Source organism: Gopherus evgoodei, chromosome 2, assembly GCF_007399415.2.
Source record: "Gopherus evgoodei ecotype Sinaloan lineage chromosome 2, rGopEvg1_v1.p, whole genome shotgun sequence".
NCBI lineage: Eukaryota > Metazoa > Chordata > Testudines > Testudinidae > Gopherus > Gopherus evgoodei.
This window is the reverse complement of record NC_044323.1, coordinates 30,915,259-30,939,659: the sequence shown is the minus strand read 5'-3', so window position 1 is coordinate 30,939,659 and position 24,401 is coordinate 30,915,259. Positions and strand designations below refer to the sequence as shown.

The 24,401-nt window shown below is 41.5% G+C and overlaps 1 protein-coding gene across 3 annotated transcripts; it reads left to right on the top strand.

Annotated features, from left to right (window-relative positions):
- The first annotated feature begins 329 nt into the window (after window positions 1-329).
- MTPAP (mitochondrial poly(A) polymerase) lies at window positions 330-22,975 on the top strand. Of its 3 annotated transcripts, none has more exons than XM_030550270.1 (9): window positions 330-420; window positions 3,418-3,590; window positions 4,238-4,471; window positions 7,248-7,472; window positions 13,330-13,541; window positions 17,642-17,868; window positions 19,248-19,340; window positions 19,421-19,494; window positions 22,072-22,975. In XM_030550270.1, exons 2-9 carry the CDS (start codon window positions 3,516-3,518, stop codon window positions 22,435-22,437), a joined length of 1,506 nt encoding a protein of 501 aa, XP_030406130.1. In that variant the 5' UTR covers window positions 330-420; window positions 3,418-3,515; the 3' UTR covers window positions 22,438-22,975. The 3 variants fall into 3 exon arrangements, with proteins under 3 accessions (XP_030406130.1, XP_030406128.1, XP_030406129.1); XM_030550268.1 differs by lacking the exon at window positions 330-420 and adding an exon at window positions 472-646; XM_030550269.1 differs by lacking the exon at window positions 330-420 and adding an exon at window positions 1,020-1,119.
- Window positions 22,976-24,401: the final 1,426 nt, after the last annotated feature.

Sequence of the window (24,401 nt, the reverse complement as noted above, 5' to 3'; positions counted from 1 at the left end):
AGGCTGCCCTGCTCCGCCCACGGGAGGGTTAGCACGTGGGTTATTGTTTGCAGGACCGGGACCCTCTCTTGTGCCTCCGGCTGGGGGCTGGACTCCAGCGAGGAGCCCCTCGGAGCGCCTCCTTCAGCCGAAACGCCTGTTTCCAAGCCCGGCTCACAGCAGCAGGAGCGGCAATGCGCCGTGCATGAAAGGGGGGAGCGGCTCTTTGCCGGGGACCCAGCCTGCGGGATGCTGAACGCCCAGGGGAGCAGGGGCTCGGAGCGCCCTCACCCCGCAGGATCAGGCCCGAGCCCGGTGAGGCGAATGGGTCCCGGCCCACAGACGGGGGCTGGAGGATCGGATCCCGCTCCCACTGAGCCCGGCTGGAGGCTCCTAGGCGTCAGGCAGGGCTGGACTCCGCTAGCCAAGCAGCAGAACTAGGTGCGAGATTTGACTCTCGTGCCGCTCCGTACAGCGCGCGAGTTCGCGCCTGCGCACGGCGGTTTACCCTGGCCCTCACCTCACGTTCCGGTAATGGCGGCCCGCATGAGGCTGCTGTTGTGGTGCCGGCTGTGCTTCCCTGCTCCGGGGAGGCCGCGCCTCAGCCAGGTCCGGCTCAGCTCCAGCGAGGCCGCCGCGCAGGGGGCCCCTGGCCGAGAGGAGGCAGGTGAGGCGGCGTCTGTGGCGGGGCAGGGCCTGGCTGGGGGGCGGCTGCACTGGGCCAAGGCGGCAGCTCCCGGCTCCGGGGCTGGGTGCTGCCGGGCAATGGGGCGGGAGGCTGCTGGGCGCCGGGGTCTGGCTGGGGCTGCGCCTCCGCCCTTCCGCGGGCCAGGGGTGTGATAGCGCCGAAGCCGGGTGGGGCTGTAGTGCCCTGGCAGCTCGGGGAACCTCGCGAATGGCGCGCAGCGGGCTGTGACCCGGCTTCTCTGGGGAGCGGTCGGGTCCGCCCCGCCGCGTGGGAATCATTTGCCAGCCCCCTTGGCTCGGGTTAGTGCTGGGAGGGGCCAGGCTCTGTCCGCTCGAGGGGCTGCGTTGGCAGCTTGTGTCCAAACCGGGCGGGTTGCAGCCTCTCTCCGAGCTACCATCGGGAACAGTGGTCTGCAAGTATTACAGGAGCTAGTAGCCTTCCCTCAGGCTGAGGTGTGTACCTGCCGTGTAGGGGCTGGGGGCTGCCCTGCCCTGTGAAATGAGATCACGTTGCAGAATTCCTAGATTCCAAGGCTAGAGGGGATCACTGTGCTCATTTAGGCTGACCTGCTTAACACAAGCCAAATACACTGTATCAATTATTTGGAGAGAGGTGCCATTTAAAAAAAAAACCTAACCTTAATTAAAAATTCCGAGTGATGCAGAATCCATCATTACATTTGCCAAATTACTCCAGTGGTTGATTGTTCTCATTATTAAAAGTTTGACGCCATCTGTCTAGTCAGTGGGCTGCATTCTAGGCACGACTATGTTAGAACGTGGCAGAGCTGTCACTGTCTGCCATATACTAGTTCCTGAATATGCATCACTAAGATCAAAAGAGAATAACCATCCTGTTTTTGTCAAAACGGGGGTGGGATGGATATGTGTCCAGGAAGGATGCGGTACTAAGCATCTAGTTTTGAAGAGCATTGTCACGTGCTTTACTGTTCGTGTTGAAAATTCCAGTGTTCTGTTTCAGACTCTAATCAGGACTTAAATTGTATCGGCTTATATTTTAATAGCTTTTGCCTTGCATACCCGGCAAGTTAAAATATCTAATTCTAATCTCTGCAAACCAGAAACAACCCATTTGAATACATCCTATCTTGACTTTTTCCCCAGAATAGTCATGTTAAGAAACAAAGTTTATTTCAGTTTTAAACTTATTTTCAGCATCTAGTGGCTAGGTTTTTTTTTTCAAGATCGACCTTTTTTCTCATTAAGCATATCAGTTGAACTTGTGTACAGGTATTTTTTTTTAAGTTAAATACAAAAGACTGAAAAAGGTTCAATATACTTCTTCATAGAGTACTGCCAGTTATTCCTAGAAATTGTTCAGGAATCATTGGAAGTTGACTTTATGGAATCTCTGGGTTTCTCAAAAGAGATGTTTCATATGTTAAAAATAAATAAAAGTCCCTACTAGGAATAGCTTTAGAAAGCATCACATAGAATGGACAGTGATCATATTTGTCATGTGTTTGCACAATACATATTAACGGTTACTGTTAAAGTTCAGTACCACTTTGCTACTGTGTAAACCTGATAATTTGTTTTTAAACCCAGCTGCAGTGCTGCAGATTGTGGCAGCAACTCATCCTCTTTATTTCTGTGTGTTTTCCCACTAGCTCGTCTTCAGGTGACTCTAAATAGCACCGTAGCCTGCCAGCTCTGTCCAACAGGCACAGACAGCATGCGAGGAGCAGAACTCTCTAGTGCAGTGGTTCTCAACCTTTGGGCAGCCCATGTGGCATCTCAGGGCCATACAGATAGTATATATATTATGTGGATGAGGCCCACAATGGTAAATAGGGTGAGAACCACTGATCTAGTGACAGAACCTGCAACAGATAAAAGGTGGGAGAGAAAAATAAGCATAAAGTAGTTGGGAAATGAAAGAGAAAAAATCCTGGGGGGTGGGGGAAATAAAAAGCAGAAAGCGAAACTGAAAGAAAGACAGAAAAGGGAAAAAACAAGGATGGGGGAAAAGAGAAATAGTTGGGGCATGTCAGAAAAAGCGAGATGTGATGACTACACTAAGACATGTATGTTAAGGGGGAGTTGGCATGGGTTTCCAGACCCAACATCGTTGCATATTTGTATAGAGTTTAATGATCAAGGAAGGACAGGAACTACTGGTCCAGGCTGAAGAATGTGTCACTGTCTGATTGTTATGCGTTTGTATCACAGCTGCTCTCAGCTGTAATATGCTCTGGCTCAGTTTAAATAGATGTTTTACATAGAAAATATCAAGCCAGTCGGTAATGTCAACATAACAGGTTCACTATAGAAATACATTTTCTGTGGAATGGGAATTCATTGTTGTGGGTTTTCCCCCCTTATCTGACTTAGTAAAATTGTGGAAGAATTGCACTTACACTTTCATATAGCACTGTGGTTTTTGTTTGTTGGTGCTTGATTGATTTTGGGTTTTTTTGTTCCCAGTTTCACTGTGGCTCCTGTCCGTGCCATTGGGGAAATACTATGTGCTGAAAAAGGGCACTAGTGCAAACCTCTTGGGAGTGCACACATGAGAGGAGAAGGGAAAACTAGAGGTGAACAAGTAAAACAGTAGGGAGGTGAAGAAAAATTGATGCAAAGGGGAGAAAGAACCTCTCTTTTGGGGGATTGCCCATTAGTAACTTGGTTTTTAAAACTGAGTTCTGTACATTTCTTAACATCAAGCTACCTGAATCTGTATAAAACCTACATTTTTATGCAGAATTTTTTTTCTACCCCTTCCCACAGATTCTAAAGTCGGTACCCGAAAGAAGACATTTTCTGAGGTGCAAGCAGAAAGGCTAGAGCAAGCACAGCGGACTGTTTTAATTAGCTGCCCAGCCAAGATGAGTGAGAAAAAATTTCTCAAGTATTTGTCCCATCATGGAAAAATTAACAGTCACTACTTTTATGAAAGCTATGTACGTACTTGGAGTATTTTAATTTGAAATCTTTTGTTAAAAGCTGTATTTGGGCAAAAAGAAATGTCAGTGACTGGTTTGCAAGAAACTAGTTTTTGTCCCTCTCAAAAGTTGGGCATCTTTGACAAATTACTTGTATGTATTTCTTTTCACGTTTGTTAAATTTTACAAGATGTTATGTAAATTAAGCATTTTTATTCCTACTTCTCGATGTTTCAATCAAGATTTGTTTCTTTTAATTGAATAGTGACACCCAAAATGAGTTGAAGATAGCACACATTTTTTGGGCGAGGCTAAAGCTCTATCAGTAACTTTCATGCCACATGTTTGCTTGCCTAACAGCAGAACATATTTATTTGCACTCCATTCACTTCCTAAATCTAGCAGTAGTGGAAATAAATATTTTCATTAATTTGCTTACTTTCTAATGCAGAAATGTGCTCATTATGTCAAATGGTATACAGCTTAAATTCTCTTTTTAAAAGAATATAAAGGTGCTGAGGTGTGAATTAGTGTGAAATGCATAGGATAAAAATCGTATTGTAGCTAGACAGCTATGATTACTGTTGCAACGGTAATATCAATGTAATTGTTTCTGCCTTGTACCAACTATTTTACCACGTCTCTTCACTTTTTAATGCTTTTAGGGTACCTACGCCGTGGTAGAATTTTCTGAAAAAGACAGCATAACTTCACTACAGGATGTTATCCGAACCCCAGGCATTGAAGAGGAATGTGCTGTTCCATTTAAATCTAGACTTTTTACTTTAATGTTGAAAAACCCATCAACTCTAGCTGCTGATCAGGCACCAGTTCACTGTCATAAGCAATCCACCATTCTAGTCAATGATCTTGTTCAGAAGCTTTGTAGTGCTGACAGTGTAAGTCTATGGCAGGGGTGGGCAAACTTTTTGGCCCGAGGGCCAGATTGGGGTTGCGAAATGGTATGCAAGGCTGGGTAGGTAAGGCTGTGCCTCCCCAAACAGCCTGGCCCCCTCCCACTTCCTGCCCCTGGACTGCCCCCCTCAGAACTCCCGTCCCATCCAACCCCCCTGCTCCTTTTCCCCTGACCACCCCCTCCTGGGACCCCTGCCCCTAACCGCCCCCCAGGATCCCACCCCCATCCAACCCCCCCCGTCCCCTGACCGCCCCCTCCCAGGACCCCCTGCTCCTAACCACCCCCCTGGGATTCCACCCATCCGGAACACTCCCCTTCCACCCCAAGCCCCTTTCAGAATGTGGCCCTGTGAGCATGGGCGGAGGACTCAGGAGGAACAGGGGAAACTGCGCAGCTGGAGAGAAGCGGCGGTTTCCCCTTTAAAGTGCCGCTTCTCTTTGGACTGCTGCGGCTTCCCTGTGCTCCTCCTGAGTCCTCCGCCCGTGTTCCCGCCGCCCGCGCCGCCCCTGCTCCCCTGAGGCTGCAGGTGAGCCTCTCTCCCTGCTCTCCCCTGCAACAGCACAGTGAGGTGAGTCTGCGGGGGAGGGGGAACAGCAGGGGAGGAGCCAGGGTCTAGCCTCCCCAGCCGGGAGCTCAGGGGCCAGGTAGGACTGTCCCATGGGCCAGATGTAGCCCATGGGCGGTACTTTGCCCACCTCTGATCTATGGCTGTAGCTCTCTTAAGGGTTTTTTTTTTCTTTTTTTAATTTTGTGTATGGAAATGGAAAAGCCCTTTTGGGCTTTTACAGCTTAATTCCACTGATCAGAAATATTTATCTGAGCTATTAGGGGGTTGTCTTGGATAAATGCATTTCATAAATTGAAATAAATATATCAAGTGGTTACTTTATTTGTTATGACCATTAGTGTGTGTGAAAGCAATCTCTGAATGAGATGGTCTACTTCTGTTCAGTCTTGCAAATCTTTTTAGCACCTGTTCGTATTAAACAGTTAACTCTTCAACAAACTGATATTTATTTCCACACCTTATCTTGAGGTTTGAGATTTCTGATCCCATATCTGAATCCATCAGTAAAAACAAGAAAGACTTGGCCTTCCTGATATTTCTAAGCTTTAAAAAGTAGAAATAAAAATGGTGGAAAGAGATGGAGGAGAGAGAGATGTTTAAGTGAACTACTGTGACAGTAGGACTGATACCTTGAAGCATAATGTCTGAGTAATGCAACATATCAGACTAAGACGAGAATATAGAGGACTTGTGCAATTTCACTTCAATTTTTGAAGGAAAAAAATTATCAGAAGTCTTACAATACATTAATATTTACCTTTTTTTGAGTCTTAGTCCAGAGCACATTTTTTTGCTCTTTATTTATTACTCTAAGTAAAGCTTCTATTGAAGATAATATGAGTGAGGGCTTTTGGAATAATACAATATGGGACCAGGTTCCCAGGCTATAAGTAAAAAAAACCCCACCTCTTAAATGTATTTTAGTTTAAAAACAAAACAAAACAAAAAAAGGTGGATATATGTACTGATCAAGTCAGAAGTGACTGGTGGACTTAGGATTCCATGGAGGAAAATTGTAGAGAGGGGCAGTGTTCCCTATATGGTAGCAGCAGAATTCCTGATTAAGCATTCCATACTACCCTATCCCAGGAATGCAGGCAGGCCAGTGGAGTTACTCGGGATTTATACTGGTGTAAGAGCTTAAATCCAGACTAACTCCATTGACTTGTGCTGAGTTACTTTGGATATACAGTGCTGTAACTTGAGATTGACTGCCCACTTTGGTTCATATATAGTGATTAGATTCTTGAATGATGGTGAGCAGTGAGTATGCTCGGAGAGCCCCAAAGAAGAAAGTCTTAGCCATAAGCTAAGTAGGACGTCACTTACAATGTTAATGTCTGAGAGACCTATGGAATACTACCAGTGTTGTTCTCCAGCTGAAGAATGTATCCCTCTACCTTTCTTCGTGCTCCTCTTATTTACCTATGAATTTCTCTTTGATGCACTACTGCTCTCAGTACAAAGATATTTGGGATACCTTTCAGAGCTGAGCAAATGGCACCCACTGCAGATGACTGAACAGAAATGGGGGCACTCTCCTGCAGTAGGAAATTGCACCAGTAATGGACTGGATAACTTGATAGGATGAAGGGATCTGTGGAGGTGAGGGGCACATTCCATTTCTTCTTCAAACCGAAAAAACACTTTTTTTTTTTTGTTTCTTTGGAAAAGCCATTACCAAATTGCAACACCACAGGAGAGGTACTCTGGGTTAGAGCTAGATTAACCCCTAATGGTGAGTTGAATAGCCTGGGAATTGGGGCATTCAGGATGCATTTGCATCATTTATGGTGAATACTTTGGTATCTGTTAAGAGTCAAAATGCTGGGTATCATGGCCAACAGGCTTCATGTTTTCATTTAGATCTATTATCTTCTTTTTTTTTCTTTCGGTTTTACTTTGCTGCTCCATAAGGAAAAGTCCTCAATAATATCTCTAAATGTGTTGGGGGTGGTTTCTGAAATGAAGAAACTGGTGTTTAAAGCTCTAGAGGGCATCTTAATTTGTAAATATTTTATTTACTTCTATAGCAATGTAAGTGACATAGCACTGACATTCATTTTAAGAAGTTGAAGAATAGCCTCTGAGGAGGGTATTAAATTAGCCCAGAAAGACTGGATGCTAAGCAAAGAAATAAATAAGAAAATGGAACTAACATATATTTTAATGTTTGTTTTTTCTTCATTAGGTAAGTAATCAGTTGTACACTCTAATGGAGGAATATCAGCTAACAGAGGAGAACATTAAGCTCCGGTTTCTAGCCTGTTCTCTGATTCAGGAAATTGCATGTGCATATTTCCCAGAGTGCACAGTGAAGCCATTTGGCTCCTCAGTGAACACATTTGGCAAATTAGGATGTGATTTAGACATGTTTTTGGACCTGGATGAAATTGGAAGGAGCCCTACAAGAGCGGTAAGGATAAACTGCATGTCTCTAACATGTAGGAATTTTTTGACAGATTTAACCACATAAAGATATAAGTAAAACTGGATACACTATACTGAGGTTTTCAAAAGATTTCAGATAGTCTCTCACAAGTGTCTGTTAAGAGGATTTGATGTTTTGTGGGGATGTACAGAGCTAGAGACTTTAATGAATTAACAACTGTGATCTGGAAACAGAGTAAGAATAAACAGGTTTTTCTCATCATGGCAAGAAGTAAACTGCAGTGTCCCCAGTAGTGTTCACTGTACTGTACAGCAACTGCACTCCATAGTTAATGCTGAGGCATTCAGATGCCACAGTGACAAGCACCCTTACAAAACCCTTCGGGCTTAGAATAGAAGTCTATACTTTAAACCCCCAAACTGAACTTGCTGAGTGAAGTAGCCAATTTGTTTGCAAGTTGGCTTCTTTAAAATAAGATGCAGAATTTTTTTTGTAGAATTTAGAGCATGGAGGATTAAAAACTTAATATAAAATTGTTAAATTTTCCATGCATGTCCTAAGTTTCTAGGACACCATATTTTGTCTGTAAGACTAGGACTATGTTTACACTTAAATTGCTACGGCAAGGCCACTGTACTGCTTCAGTGCAGACACTCACTACAGTGAAGGGGGGGTTCTCCTGTTGCTGTAATTGATCCACTTCCCCAAGAGGTGTTAGCTGGGTTGATGGAAGAATTCTTCTGTCAACCTAGAGCTGTCTACTCCAGGGGTTAGGTCAGCTTAATTATGTCACTAGGGATGCATACTTTTCACATCTCTGAGCTACATAGCTGTATCAACCTAACATTCTAGTGTAGACCTGGCCACAGTTTAATGACTCCTCACTTCAGCTCTCCAGCCTTCCTTTGTGACCCACCACCAACTTCTGCTACTGTGTTTCACTGCCACGTGGAAGTATATGAATGAGTAGTGCTTATTTTTCCGATTATTGGCACTTACCAGTGGCAGTTGGGGAAGTTTATACTGGGTTTGTATAACTTACCATACTTTACTGCAGTAACTAACTTCATTAATCAGAACAAATTAAGAAGACATCTGCCAATAAAAATGAATGCAGTGAATGTATTGGGCTGTTGGCAATTTGCATTCATAGTTCCTCTAAATACTTTGTTAGTCAGTTTTGTTAAACTCAAGAACTGTGTTCCATAGGTGAACCTCCTTCTGTTGAAATCTATCTCAGCCATTACCTGGGATGTGAGCAGGTCTGAGATGTCTTGCTCTGGGTTTTCTTTAGTAAATCAGTCCAGCTGGCATCTAGCTCTTTAGTGTAATAGGGTAGATTGATTTAAACCAGCAAGCAGGAAATCTTGATTTAAATAATTTAAATCTGGTTTTGCATTTGTACTTAGTTATTTTCCTAAAAAAAAGTTGATTCTTCATTGGTTGGTAACCATTAAAAATGTTGATTTGCAACTAAACATAGCCTTTACATTAAAACTGATACTGCTTCTTGCTAACCAGGAGGACAGACTTTATCTATGAACATTTATTTAAGCAGTTTAAGCTTAGCGTATGTTTATTCGTTCTTAATTTTTGCATTTTTTATTATGTTAGAAATTTGAGAGTTATGTATTTTCTTTACTAGATTTAATGTTTTGCTTGTGATTTGTCTCAAGCTGTATTTGGAAACTGGAATTAACTGCATAAAAGTTTTTCAAATAGTTTTATTTAATTGATAAAATATTTTAAATGTGCTGGATATAAGAGAAAAAATGTAAGTTAAATGCAAAAAATATTTTGATAGAAACCTAACTGATTTTTAAACAAAAAAAGTATATGTAGTTAGGGAATTGAACTGATCTGTTTGCTATGTCCTTCAGGATTTCAGAACTGTAGATCTCATCTCACAATTAGTTTTTGTTCATAGATTGGAAGAGGAAAATAAGCTTTCCTAGTTCAGCTGCCAGTCGGTTTCTTAAATTTTCATGAACTAGTCATTGAACTGAACCAGTGAAATAAACTGAAATTAGGAAAATATCTTTCTGCACCTGCAAGAAGGCTGTCAAAAGCTGGTTTACATGTGCTTAGCCATTGACTTCCGCCAGTTCAGTAGTTGTGACTTTCTTTAAAACTTTGGCCACAAACATGTCCTGCCTAATACTTTTTCTAATTAAAATGATTTTTATAGATTATCAAAGTGTACTTAATTTAAATAAGAGTTCCATTTAATTGGAAATCAAATTAAAAAAAATAGCAATTCAGTTTTGTCCACCTGTATTGTAAAATTAAAGCTACAGGTTATCTTGTTTTCCCTAAGCCACTCTATTGTTTGCTGATGCCATTTAGTAGCACTCTAAAGCCTCTTTCTTTGGCAATGCTGTTATTTTAGTTGGCGATGTTGACACACATACTCAGTGGGGCTCTGAAAGCCATTTTGGGTTTTCTCATTGAGCTCGTCCAGTTAGAATATTGTCAGAGTAGTAGCAACAAGTAGACTTGAAGATAAAAACAGTGTCCATATGTAATGATGTTGTGTCAAAAGAAGGAAATAGTACAAAACTTTGTCATCACTGCATGTAATCATGGGGTAAGTAATGGTGTGGTTGCCAGCCCTGCTGCTGTGCGACCACATTGTTGATGATAGCAGGTTGCTGTCACACCCCTTATCTGCACGGGCTGTGACAAACAATACAGCTGTCTGAGCTTGTAATTTGGGATTCATGATGCCACAACTCACTGTGCTCATATTCTTGGGTTGGTGTTGTGCAACTTGTTAGTTTACTGTGTGAATTGTTGGCTGGCATGGTCTAGGCCTATGAAATTCATTTCCTGGCAGTAACGTAGTTGGTGTAGTGTTGTTTTACTATATGCTGGCCAAAGATATGGCTATGCCTATCCCTAATTACCAGAGTCTAAAACTTTTTATGGAGGCAGTGATTCTTTTTCGTGTGCCTGCACCATCTGCTACCAGAAGATATTGGCAGGGGTTTCAAAGGCTATTTTGAGGCTAGAGAAGACAGAGGCAGCGAATTGCTGTTAGAAGTAGCATAGCAAAAGCAATTCCAGAGGACCATCTGGACACGGAGGCGTGAATTGAGTGGGTATTGTTTGTAATGGCAGATGACCCCTACTCAGACCACTGCATCTGGGTCAGGAATACAAACATTTGCTGGTGAGACCTTTTTGTGATGGAAACATGAGATAACTAGCAGTGAGCCCAGAACTTTCATATGAAGACACATTCATGGAGCTGTGTGAGGACCTTGCCCTTGCAGAAAGCATGAGAGCCGGTAATGGTCCTGAATTGTGTTGCTCTTTGCCTTGTGAAAACTGACAACCTCAGACTTATACAGATCTGTTGGCAATCCATTTGGGTTTGGAAAATTTACAGGCAGTTCAGTGATTATTGAAGTTTGCAAGGCATGTAATGATGTATTGTCCTCCAGACTTGCCAAAATTGGAAATATTCCTGATATAATTGCAGGGCTTGAACAAACGGGCTTCCTGAACTGCACAGGTATGATTGATTTGGACATATATACCCATCCACCATCTCAAGCGAGCAAGTATATTAATAGGAAATGATACTACTACCTCATTATGCAGGCTCTTGTGGATCTCCAGGGCATGTCCATGGATACCTACATCAGATGCACTGGCTGGGTTCGTGATTCCAGGATGTTCTAGAGATCTGGCCTGTTTTAACTTGAGCAAGCTATGTTATCTCCTCCCTGCCCCTCTCCAGGAATGGACCAAAATCATATACAAAATAAACTGCCTGCACTGGTGGCATGAGGTCTGAACATACAGGTGTTTGGGATAGTGGTGTGTGCCTTTGAGTACAATTTTATGGCAGTTTATATTTTGGCCAGGATATGTCCACAAACCTTTACACTTTTTAATGTTAGATGCTTTCATTGAAAAAAAAAAAAAAAAAAAAGCTGCTGCCTTCAACCACTGTGAAGTTCCAGTTTGCATTCTTTTTCTTTGCCTATACGCCATTTTGACTCATGATTGGAATAAAGGGATGGGGTGGAAGATATTCAAGCATAATGGTGCTGCATCCACCCTTAACTGAAATCAAAATTAGGATTATAAAATAATGTATTTATTTTGTAATATTCTGCATAATAACGAAGATGACAGCCTCCATCTTACTGGCCTGAGATTCTGAGTCCTTTATTACTTCCTCTGCCTGGGATGCCTGTACCATGTTGTGACTTCCTGGGATGTATAAGGGAACAGCTCTTGTAAATTGGGGCCAAGGTTGCCTCCCAGGCTAGGGCCACCTTCCTCTTTCAGTTCCTCTGCTTCATCTCCTTGATGGTTGTCCAGGAGAGGTTGGGTTGTATCTTCACAGACATGAAGGTTCCAGACTCCTTCCCACACTGTCTCTAGAGATGAAATGGACTTCTCTCATGTGGGTTCTCAACACATCATAAAATGGACAAGTTTTGGGGACTCTCACCAAATTTCTTATTTTTATTTCTGGCCTTCCAGTAGCTCATCTTGTGTCCCATTTATTTTCTCCCTGTCCTGCTGTCCCATCTGAGCAATCTCATGATCAACCAGCAGCTATTTAGATACACCTTCGTACAGTGTGATATTTTTTCTCTGGTATTTGATGTGGATTTTTCTCACTTTAGCCCAAAGCTGCACCAAGATTCTGGTGTGTTCATGTGGTCAAGTGGCTGATACACTGGCTTAGGGGCTGCTATTCTGTTGTTTCAAACACCAGAGGTGGACAATTATGGAGAAACTCCAGATAGGGTGGACCATGGATGCTGAGCAAAGGGATATGAAGATAGACCACTTCCAGTCATGGGTGAGAACACCAGTAGATGGCAAAGTAATACATAGGAGTGGTGCCCAGTGAGTTAATGGAAAGGTATTGGAGGACCATGATATCTTGATTTGTTATGGGTGTTCACTTCATTAAACCTTGTAGTAGCAACACTCATTAAAAGCTGCCTTATGGCTTAGCGTGTGCTGGTGGCCTTGTGGCAGATGTGGATGTGTGAAGGCAAACTATACTAAGGGGGAAACAGGCTGACCACAAGGTTAGCATGCAGTCAAGACAAGGCCTGAGAATTTTTTTAAATATGCTAGAACAGTTATTTCACAAGTGTGAATAAAAATTTATTACTGTAACCTAAACTGGACATGAATTAGCAGGTATAAAGACACATTGTAGGAAAATACACATTGGCTTGGTTAGAATACTGCTATAGAGAATTGTGCTGACTCTATACAATACATAGAACATTAGCTTTCTTTTCTGAGATAATGAATTTAAGAGTCTTCAAGAAGCTGGGCTGCATTATGAGGTAATGATAAACCAATGTGCTGAAACTCTGGGATTTTCCAAAAGATTAAAAGGAAATGTTCTTTAACAAAGAACCTCACAAATGGGGTTTTTACAAGCTAACAAACACCTTGGTCAAAAGAGAGGAAATAACATGTTTTGTAGCTTGGTTGTACTTCTTGTTTCTAGTTTTTTTTTTTAATTAAATTAGGTTGCTGAAACAGTGTGTTTCATCTTGACCTCTCTGTTTTTACATTACGGAAAAAATCTTGGAAATTACTGTACTACTTACTTGTATACAATAGTGAGATTACAACATTCATATATTTATCTAAGTAACTGCATTTCTAATTCCCCAGTTGTTAATCTGGAAAAAATGTAAGAGAGGCAAAGATAAAGTGATGTTTTAAAATGTTTTCTTTTATTGAGTCCTAAAAACTACTTGCAATGTGTGTTTTTAAAATCTTTAATCACAAACCATTCTTTGCAAGTGATTCCAGATGTCTTTCAGAAGTGTCCCAGAATCTTATGTCATTTTCAGAACTGGTAATTTACCTTCATCTTTTTTTGTGTTAGAAAACAGGTCCCTTTTATATGGAATATCAGATGAAGAGAGTACCTTCTCAAAGAATAGCATCGCAGAGAATCCTCTCTGTGATTGGTGATTGCATTGACAACTTTGGCCCTGGCTGTGTGAGTGTGCAAAAGATACTCAATGCTCGCTGTCCATTGGTGAGATTTTCCCATCAGCCAGCGGGGTTCCAGTGTGACCTGACAACTAACAATAGGTAATGAAATGGCAATAGCATTTAAAAAAATTTAAATAGAACAATAATATATATGTGGAAAGCTGTAATGAAAATTACTTATATACACTTCTCTGTGTGTCTGTTTATCAAACAAATGATACATTTGAGAAGTTTTTTTCCTTTTCTACATAAGCCTAAAGCAGGAAATATATTTGACAACTCTTTTAAAAATAAAACAAAACAAGCACCACATTTTCGAAGACTAATTTTGAGGACTAGTCTTATTTAATTTAGAAGTAAAAATACAGATTATAAATACTTTTTTTCTAAAACTAGAGATATGAAAACTTACAATAATGGTCACAAAACAATATAATAAAATGGGTATGAAATCAGGAACATACAGTTTTTCATTAACCTTTCAATAACTTTTTTGATTCTCTGTTGCTTTTAGGACTTGTATAATACCAACGTTAATTTATATTCCTGCATTAACCTGAAGTCTGATCACTGAAAGGCGATTTGAAGTTCTCTTTTTCTTGGACTGAACACAGGCAAACACAGAATTATTTTATATTAGCCTAGCATTCAAGATATATTGCCACCTAAGCAGTGCAAACAGGCAATTGTTTTTAAGAGAAAGGAAGTGAGACTTGATGTTTCTGTACTTGATGCCTTTTGTGATGATGTCCAATTGGGGGAGCAGATTTCTTGAAAATAGCCCTATGGCCTGCCACTTCTCTTCCTAGTTTTGCTTTAATTTTTTGATTACATGTACCAAATAGCCACATGATTGCCAGTGAGGCATGTAAATGTTTTGTTTTTATTGATCATGGGTTGGGAGAGATTGGTGTGCTGTAGAAGACACTGGAACAAGCTCCTGAGTTATGCCTGTAATTAATTTTGGTGTTCCTCCTCTTTACTTTTCTGACTTTTCCTGAGACTGTTGCATCACCTGCAGTATTTACTTGTGATATCTTGTACATTAGTGATAAAAGTGATAATACAAGAGAGGAAGAAGAGAATAGCAAAGTAAGAAACTACATTTAATCACTGACTATGGGCCAAAATTTAACTATACTGTATGGGCAGTATTGTTGTAGAACCAGATGAGGTTGTCTTCTCTTGGTAACTGCAAGACTTAGTGTCATTTACAATTAATCAAATCTATCAGTTTTTAAAAAAAATTATGCTTACTATTATTTGTATTACTGTAGCTAATAACTTCTTGAAAGCTTCCAACTGAAATCTGTTTCTTTACCATTTCCCTGCTGTCCATTGCACACTTGTTTATTTTAGTTACATTTCTTTTGACTTATGAGCTGCTGTTCTCTTTTATGCGTATAAAGGTACACACTCAAACCCATAAAAACACAGGAATATGTCCAGTGATAATGGAACATTTGGAGAATTTAGTTGCCAAATTTTTGCAAATCTCTACTAAGTATGTGAACAGATTTTTCAAAAGTTTATAACTTTGGCCACATTTGGGTGATATTTCATGGGAAGAGAAAAAGGCACATCCTTGACACAGTGCAAATCCCTTGCCAAATTTCAGGTCCCAGCTCCAAAGCACAGAGGCACTAGAGATGCTTAGTGGAATGTGAATTTTAACATAGGCAAAAAGTGTTTTTTCCCTGGTCCTGTTCTGGGAAATGGCTGAGCCATTTTCGCTGAAACGTTGCAAAAAAATGTATCATAAGGCATACACCTGGCATGGAAAATTTCAGCCTGTTAGTTTGGCAACTGAAAACAGGATCTTAAAAATTGCCTGCTACTATAGTTTGTATGCCACTTAATTCTTTCACTGCATTATCATTTTTAAGTCAGAGTTAAACATGTACCCTTCCCTGCTCCTCCAATTCTTAACACATTCTACTTGTGGACACCCATGTGAAAAAGGGAGAATGTGCTAACTGAAGTGTATATGTAGACTGATCTTTTTTTTTTTAATAACATGATTGTAATCCCCCTTCCTTTTTTTAACTGCACGTAAACTTTAGAGAAATTCCTTTGCATTTTTTTAATCTCGTACTCAGCTCAGAGGTGAATTTTTTTTTTTAAAAATTAATTGAGTACAATGTGTGCCATTGTTGAAATTTTGACATGCTAAGGGTATGTCCACTTTGCATTGTAAACCTGGGTCTGTGGGACCTGGACTTGTGGACTTTGTTTCCAAACCTGCACTTGAGCATCCACAGTGCATTGTAAATTTGGGGTTAGTATAGCTGAGAGCCAGGTCCAGTACTTGTAACACATCCATTCTGTGCTACGCAGACCTTCTGTCTTGGGTCTGCAGCTTAAGTTGCAGTCACCATGCAGAATGACAGAGCTTAGACCAGAGGTGGGCAAACTACAGCCCAGGGACCACATCCGGCCTTCCAGACGTTTTAGTCTGGCCCTTGAGCTCCCACCGGGAAGTAGGGTCTGAGGCTTGTCCCGCTCAGGTGCCCCAGCTAGGGAGCGGGGTCGTGGTCTTGCTTCATTCCGCACGGCTCCCAGAAGCAGCGGCACGTCCCCCCTCTGGCTCCTATGTGTAGGGGCAGCCAGGAGGTTCCGCACACTGCCCCCACATCAAATGCCACCCCTTGCAGCTTCCATTGGCCAGGAACTGCAGCCAATGGGAGCTGCAGTGGAGGCCCCTGCAGACAGGGCAGAGGGGGGGAGTCAGAGGATGGACATGCCACTGTTTCTGGGAGCTGCTTGAGGTAAGTGTCACCCGGAGCCTGCCACCCTGACTCCTTCACGTGCCCCAAAACCCTTGCCCCAACCCTGATTCCTCTCCCGCCTTCCGAACCCCTCGGTCCCAGACCAGAGCATCTTCCTGCATCCCCAGCCCCTCATCCCAAGCCCTTCCGCACCCCAACCCCCAATTTCATAAGCATTCATGGCCCGCCATACAATTTCCTTACCCAGATGTGGCCCTTGTGCCAAAAAGTTTGCCCACCCCGGCTTAGACCTTAGTCATGGTGAGACTCTCTGACCCACCCGACTAGCAGGGTCCTAGAACTTTGGTCCTAAGTGCTTACTGACCGAAGTCAGGCAGATTTGGGTGTGGATGATAGGTGGGCTTGGGCTCAAATCTGAGTCAGAGCTTGGGTTTAGTGTACAGTGTAGATATACTCAGTGAGGCTGTGGAACAAGCTAAGACTGCAAAGTGCGGTTCAGTAGTTTTGCATGTAGAAAGCTTCCCCTCCCTCCCCCTCCTGTTTTGGTGCATATACAGATGGAGGAGAAATTGTCTTCACTTTTGCTTGTTTTAAAATAGCATAGAACATTGAGGCTAGTGTAAAGCACTTCAGCACAGTCTAAATTTTAAAAGAAAAGTAACTTTTCTACTCCCAAAATCTGACTTAGACTTTACGACGCTTATGTTTGTCCTTTTGAGGTGGTACTGCATAATCTAGAGAAGTACATGCAGTGCTGGGAGCGAGTAACTCGTGTATCTGTACCTGCCACTTGTGGTATTAATAGTTTGATTTAAAAAAAAACTTTACACTGGGCTGTCAAAAACTTGGGGATGTTTCACTTTAAACCTTCATAATCTGAAAACTGCTGAATTGATTTTCTTCAAATGTGGCTTGTTTTGTACATCTCACTGAGACTTAGTAGATCTCATTGAAATTAAGATCTTTAGATTTTACTTGATTTTTGAATGCATTGTATTGTAACCCTTTGTATCCAAGGTTATCTAAGAAATTCCAGATTGTGTTTGGTTTTGTATTAAATAATTTATGACAGATGTTGTCTATTAAGATACTCAGAAGCATAAGAGTCTCATTTAAGTCTGCACTTTGAAAGTTAATTTTGCATTTTCTGACTCTGGAATGCTTTATTTCTCCTTTGTGAGGTTGCATTAATTTTTTTATGGACATTTTACACAATTTCACTTCTAAAGCATATTGATAGTATTTCTCTTCCACTGTACTTAAGTCTCTAATTATAGGGCAATCTGGAACTTCATCTTAGACATTTTCAGGTGTTTTCTCCTACTCTTATATCATATGCAACAATTTGGAAAAAAGATCCTCTTTCTTTATAATTATTACGTCTTAGAGCAGCATGAGTTATGGTTACATTTGACAGTTGGTGATTCTCTTTAATATTTACAATTTGTTCCTTGGACTTGTGTCTCACAGAGTTGCCATGAGAAGTTCAGAACTCCTTTATATATATGGTAGCCTTGACTCACGTGTAAGAGCTCTTGTGTTCAGTGTGCGGTGCTGGGCCCGTGTACATGGCATCACAAGTACCATTCCCGGTCCTTGGATTACGAACTTCTCTCTAACAATGATGGCCTTGTTTTTCCTTCAGAAGAGAACACCACCTATCATTCCAACACTAGACCAACTTAAAGATCAAGCAGGTAAGAACATTTCCATTTTGGAGTAGGACTGCACTAGCTCTCATGTGTTTTCTCTCCACTCTGGTTTCATTGAGTTTAGTGTGAATTAGTCACTTTTGATGGTCCAAAATAATCTTGCAAATGCCATATATTTGAGAGAACATCCAACTCGTTGAACATTGGTACTGATTCACTGTTGCAAGGTGAATACTTTGGAGAATCAGACACTTTGATTGATTTTGGCTTTAAAATAAATTTTCCTGTCACAATATTAAATTCCATTGACAACGTTAATTTGATACTAAATTATTCATTTAATCCCAGTAGGAGAGCTGCAGTACTTATAGAAAAGCTTTATTTTAACTGGCTCAGAAATGGGATTGTTCTGTGCATTAGGCAATTAAAAGTCAGCATTTTCTTAAAAGTCCAGGTTGTTGTTTCTTCTGGTTTGTTGATCTTCTGTTCGTCAATAAATTAACCATAAACTACCATGTAATATTATCTTTTCACTGTCATTTGGTATAATATGTTATTTTGTAGTCATCAACTTTGACATCAGTATCAGACTTTTAAAGAAATTAAAAGCAAAAGATCTATTTCTGACTGATAGCTTTTACTGAAGAGGGCTCAGTGACTTATAAATAATTCTCACAATGTCCCTGTGAGGTAGCTTTTACTCATTTTATAGATGGGTAAATGGATTAAGTTTTTTGCCCGAGATCAAAGAAGGTATGCCAGTGAAAAAGTGCAGAATAGAATCCAAAAGGCCTGACTCACCAGTCATCTGTTCTAACCTTTAGATGTGCTCCCTCCCAGACTTTGAAGTGGAGAATAAAGGCTAAGGTGCATGCTGAATGTTAGTAGTTTTGAAGTGAAAACAACTTTTAAAAGCTTTCAAAATCAGTTTACCAACAAGCTTTATTTTTTAATTCCCTTTGAAATTTTGAGTGTGGACATTTGAAATGTTACAAGAAAAATCCCAATGCTCTGTGGTAAATATCCGAGAGGAAGGATACTGATCATGCAAGCCTTACTTGTGTCTGTAACCTCACTGATTTGTGATGGTACAGGCCCTAAGTAGGGCCTCCTTGTGTAAGTGTCTTAGTGGTTGATTTTCAAAGGAACAAATAGGATTCATGCACTTACCCATTTGTGCTTTTAAAAAATCTCCTGTTTAGTCCTAAGCACTTTCCCTCCCCCATCCATAAATTTAAACCATTTAAATCTTTAACTAATTTAATTGTAAAAAGTAATTTACCTTCTGTACCACTTGCACTGATTTAAGGTACTGCTTTCTTTTTGAAGAGGATGTCTGAGTAATGCTTAATAAATATGGGGGACTTTTTTTTTTTTTACGGCATATCACATTTAAACACATTGTTCATAACTTGTCATTTCAGATGCAGAAGATAAGCATATAGTCGAAGGTCATGACTGTACCTTTGCTAGCAATTTAAACAAAATTAAGCCTACAGAAAATACAGAAACGTTGGGTGAGTGGATCTTCATTCAGTGGTTTTTCCATTTCTGTGAGAACCATATCCCTTTTCTTATTTTACCTTTTTCCTTTCAGATGTGCTGCTGAATGACTTCTTTGAATATTTTGGGAATTTTGCTTTCAGTAAGAACTCTATAAATATTCGAAAGGTAAATGCATTTTAATCTCTTCCCACTACTCTTTAACTGTTAAAGTGCTCACTATATGAGAGAGGTAGAAATATGCAATACTGCGTAAAGGGCCAAATTCTGCTGCCCTTATCCATTTATCCTACTAACTAATACATGACTAACTGTCTAATGGACATTTCTTCATAATCATAAAAAATAGTTTTCTTATCATAAGGAAATAGTATCATTCAGGAAACATTTTGTGTTTTGCAATTGTGTGGCACATTTTGCAGTTGCAGAAATTACACATAGAATACCTGTAAACTGATTTTATCCATAAACTGGCAGTCAAATTCACAGAGAGTTAAATTCTGCAGAACAAAGCAAAACCACTGATTACCTACTTCTTGATAGTGCTGCAGCACTAATTTATTTGTTGTATTATAAAGCACTAACTATAAGCCAATAGTCAAGTATCAGAGGGTAGCCGTGTTAGTCTGGATCTGTAAAAGCAGCAAAGAATCCTGTGGCACCTTATAGACTAACAGACGTTTTGGAGCATGAGCTTTCGTGGGTGAATGACATGCATCTGAGGAAGTGGGTATTCACCCACGAAAGCTCATGCTCCAAAACGTCTGTTAGTCTATAAGGTGCCACAGGATTCTTTGCTGCTTTTATAAGCCAATAAAGCATCTCAGCTGAATGCTCTGTTACATGAGAGGTGTCATTGTTCATAGCTGCCTTCTTTGTCTCACTTCTGTGGTTAGAGAGCTTTTTAAAAAAAACAAACAAACAAACTTGGACTGTACAACACAATCCAACATTTTTTTGGTCTTTATACAGTGTATCCCTAAAGGCTTTGCAGTTTTAAATAACTGATTGGGAACCCAGAGTTTAGACCCCCTCCATACTTCAACTTTTAACTGAGTTTGAAACTATGTACTGGCATGGCTGTTCACCACAGTTGGTGTGCACACACATAATGGATACAATTTCATGAGTAACTGTGACAGTTAAGTGTTTTGTGTCTGCTTAGGGACCTATGCTGGCACATGAATTTCTTCATGTAATTCATTCTGCACAGTTGTTTGCAGTGTTTACAGAACTCCCTAACCATGTTTATGTAACTGGCTTAACCAGTACCTGTTTTACTAGCTCTTTGTGAGATAGGAGATCCCAGAGTATATTGTCCCATGTGCTGCTATGTGGGTGTACCCTTTGGGCACTCAATTTCCTGCTCACGCACTAGGAGATACCTACCCAGATTTTCTCAGAAGACACTGACACAAACACTGCTGGATGTTGTGGTATGTGTGGACTTATCGGTTGGTTGAAATGGCAGAAAAGTTACTTTGCAGATACAATCTGAACATTGTTAACTTGTGACTAATTAAGATAACCCTTTTTAAAAATTTTTTTAAATTTGCATATATCTAAATAAATAAGACGGCCATGCTCCAAAATGCTTACCTAGATCACATTTAAAAGTTGCTGTGTGGATTGGGCCTTCAGCTCGTCTATGTTGTTGCTTTCTGTTACATGTATAAGGAATCCCTTGCCTCTTTCTTTCAAATAAGAGAATTTGTTGTTTGCATGTTACCTATTACCTATGTGTAATTGGGTAAAATAGACAGGTCAGAGTTAAGGGCTACCTTCCTGTCCCGTGAACCAGCAAGTGATTTAAAGGAAGAGTATGTTCTCCTTTCAGTACTGAGAGAGCCAAGGAAGAAGCCTTCAAGGACTGCAGGGCATGGTTGGCAGGAGAATTGCTTTGTTTTGGTGTTACGCATGAGTTTTCTGTTAACCAATAAATTGTGCCCTGAGGCAAGGACCTAAAACAGACTCTGGCATGGCATTGGTTCCTTCCTTAGTTTGTGAGAGAGCCCATGAGCTTTACAGTGTGCAGCAGTTGGTGTTGCCCAGACAGCTCACAGGAGCACTTTAATAGTGAAAAGGCACTTGGGAATACCCATTAAAAATATGCTTCAGTTTCGACAACATGCTCAGCGCTGTAGAAAATACAAGAAGGCAGATCCTGCTGTGAAAAGCTTCAAATCTGAGAGATATGCAAAGGGCAAGAGGCACTGGGGGAAATCCAGGGAAGGAAATAACTTACCGCTTTTAAAAAATTATGAACTCTTTAGTGTGGGCATTGTGAAAGAATGGAGTGTTTTGGAGGGATTTTCGTAGCCGTGTTGGCTTAACAAATGGAGCTATAGAAATCATTCCATGCATACAGGGCACAATGGGGACAACAGTGGAAGGCTGAAACTTGTCTTGCTGGTGTAGAAGAGAGAATGGGAGAATTGCATCAGAGACAAAGTCTGAGATGTGAAGATGTGCATTGCCTTGAACGAGATGAGACATTTAAACATGCTATGGTGAACAAGAAGTAGCCATTGAAAGGGCACAAAGAGTGGGAATGACATGGTCAGATTGACAGGCTAATTAAGTTGATGAACATTTACTTTCCTTTTTATGAAAGTAATTCCTTATTAGGTCAAAGGACCTTTGCAATTTAATATTGCTGTAATAACTTAGCTGAACTGTTCTATTTGCTGTATGTATAATACCCATGTGAAATATTTGTCTTTCCTATCTTTAAAATATCTGCAGGGAAAGGAGCAAAATAAGCCTGAGCCTTCTCCTCTCTACATCCAGAACCCCTTTGAACAGGCCCTCAATATCAGCAAGAATGTTAATCAAAGCCAGCTGGATAGATTTGTAGCTTTGGCCAGAGAGTGTGCCTGGATTTTACAGCAGGAAGATAAAGGTCATTCTTCATTGAATAATAGCCAGCCTTGGGGACTGGCAGCCCTACTGCTACCATCTGTAGCAAGTAATTGTATCAAGGGCAAGAAGAGGAGGAGGGGACCGGCAAGTGAACGAATCAAAAGCCTGTTGGACTCTTTGAAGATGAATAATGCAAGCAGTTTGGTGAAGAATGGCGGGAAAAGGACCTTTAGCAATCAAACACGGTAGCTGCTACTCTGTTGTGAGAATTGCTTGTGGTAATAATTGGAAGAACATTACTTGAACTTAGTTTCTACTTGAGGTGAGATGGAGAAAATTACCTCCTACTGCCACTGTCCTAAAACTTGTGCAGAACTATTTAGTTTCTCTGGGCATTATCTCCTCTAAAGCTCTCCTCACACTTCCGCCTGCCCTATGCATGAAGACCATTCAGACATCAGCTTTCATCTCCACCTTCTTAGGAGCAGCCTTATTCTGGGAACAGTTCAAAAAGCAAAACAGATTGGGCCTGGGGAAAGGACTTCTGGAATCCTGTCAGCTAATGGACAAACAGTGCTAACAAAAGGAAGTGTCAGAAGCAACTTCTTTCCAATGAAATCATGGCTTAAAAGATGATGCAATGCTAGCGCAGCCCCCCTCTGCACACACACACATCAATGCACTAGAAACTATTTTAACTCAAAGTACTTGTATGCCTTTTCGTAACCGTTTTTCACACATGTAAACGGTGCAAGATATAATAAAGAGACTGGAACTTGTTAGTATAGTTAACATGTAATTTCATATAGCAGTGCTCTCAAGGCATTTCTTAACCATTTCAAACTAAACAAACAAGGGTTTACTGCAGTGCAGGCTTTGTCAATCCATGGGTCATGACCCAAAATTGGGTTGTCTTAAAGCAGTGGTCCCCAACGCGGTGCCCGCGGGCACCATGGCCCGCGTCCTGGCCCCCAGGAGAGCACCCGCCGAAATGCCGCCGAATTTCAGCAGCATTTCGGCAGGGACGCCTCTCAATGACGCCGCTTGCCATCGACAAGTGGCATCATCAAGAGGCGTCACCCCCGAATTTCGACAGGGACGCCTCCCGATGATGCTGCTTGCTGTTGACAAGTGATGTCATCGAGATGCATCGATCCCATATTTCGGTGGGGACGCCTCTCAATGACGTTGCTTGTCGACAGCAAGTGGCATCATCAAGAGGCATCCCCACCGAAATGCCGCCGAAATTTCTGACTTTTCCTGCTCCACTGCCGCATCAAAGGATCCCAGGGCTGCTCTTCATGATGACAGGAGAGTGACTGGACCAAATTTGAGTGGTACTGCAATCCCATGCGCCAGGTCACATCCTCCTCTCCCCGCTCCCTCCTCAGTCAGAGGTGCCAGGGTGGTGCTCTGACCCTGGAGGTAATGCTTGGAGTGGGGAGCCAAGCCCCCTAACCCCCCAGGATAGGAGCTGGGAAGGAGCGGTTGGTGTCATGTTTTCCAGTAAATACTGTCCCTCTGATGTATCCCTTCCTCCATCCCAGGTGACTTCCCCTGTGCCATAACACCCATCCTGGTCCCCAGCACCCCAAATCCTCCCACTCCATTACCCTCTGCCCTCATGAGTTGTGTGGGGAGGAACTGTGTTTTTTTGGGGGAGTTATTGACTTGCTGCCCCTTACCCTCTGTATCTTTCTCCCAGAAGTCCCAAAACTTCTTCACTGTATTTTCAATTTCCCCACTTCACCTCTGGGCCCCCAGATTTCCCCCACTCCTTACCTTCTGTTCTCAGGGGCCAAGAGGGGGAGCGCTGTGTGATTTTTGGGGGCTGTATTGCTCTCTGTCCATCCTCCCACAATTAGTGGGGAAGATTCCCCAGCTGTTCACATCTGGCTGGAGCATCTGGAATCCTAGCTCTAAGCCCCTCTCCTTCCCACAGACATCAGGAGGGGGAAGCATCAAGTCTGGGGGTGTTTTTGGTGGGGACAGTCTCTGGGTTGTGACAAGTCCTCAAGGTTTACAAACGAGTCTTGAGCCCAAAAAGGTTGAGAACCATTGCTGTACTGTACACCAAAACTAAAAAGTAATATTGACAATGACACTTTGATACCTTCTTTGCACTTCAGAGAAACAGCCATAATTAGAGCATCATCTAGCCACGATATTGAGATTTCTATTTACCATTTATTTTTAATATTTCAGACTTTTCA

Coding starts and splice junctions, on each gene's coding strand:
- MTPAP (XM_030550268.1), top strand. CDS start 514: ATGGCGGCCCGCATGAGGCTGCTGTTGTGGTGCCGGCTGTGCTTCCCT. Junction 4,472..7,247: donor AGCTTTGTAGTGCTGACAGT/GTAAGTCTATGG, acceptor TTTCTTCATTAG/GTAAGTAATCAGTTGTACAC. Junction 19,495..22,071: donor ACTCTATAAATATTCGAAAG/GTAAATGCATTT, acceptor AAATATCTGCAG/GGAAAGGAGCAAAATAAGCC.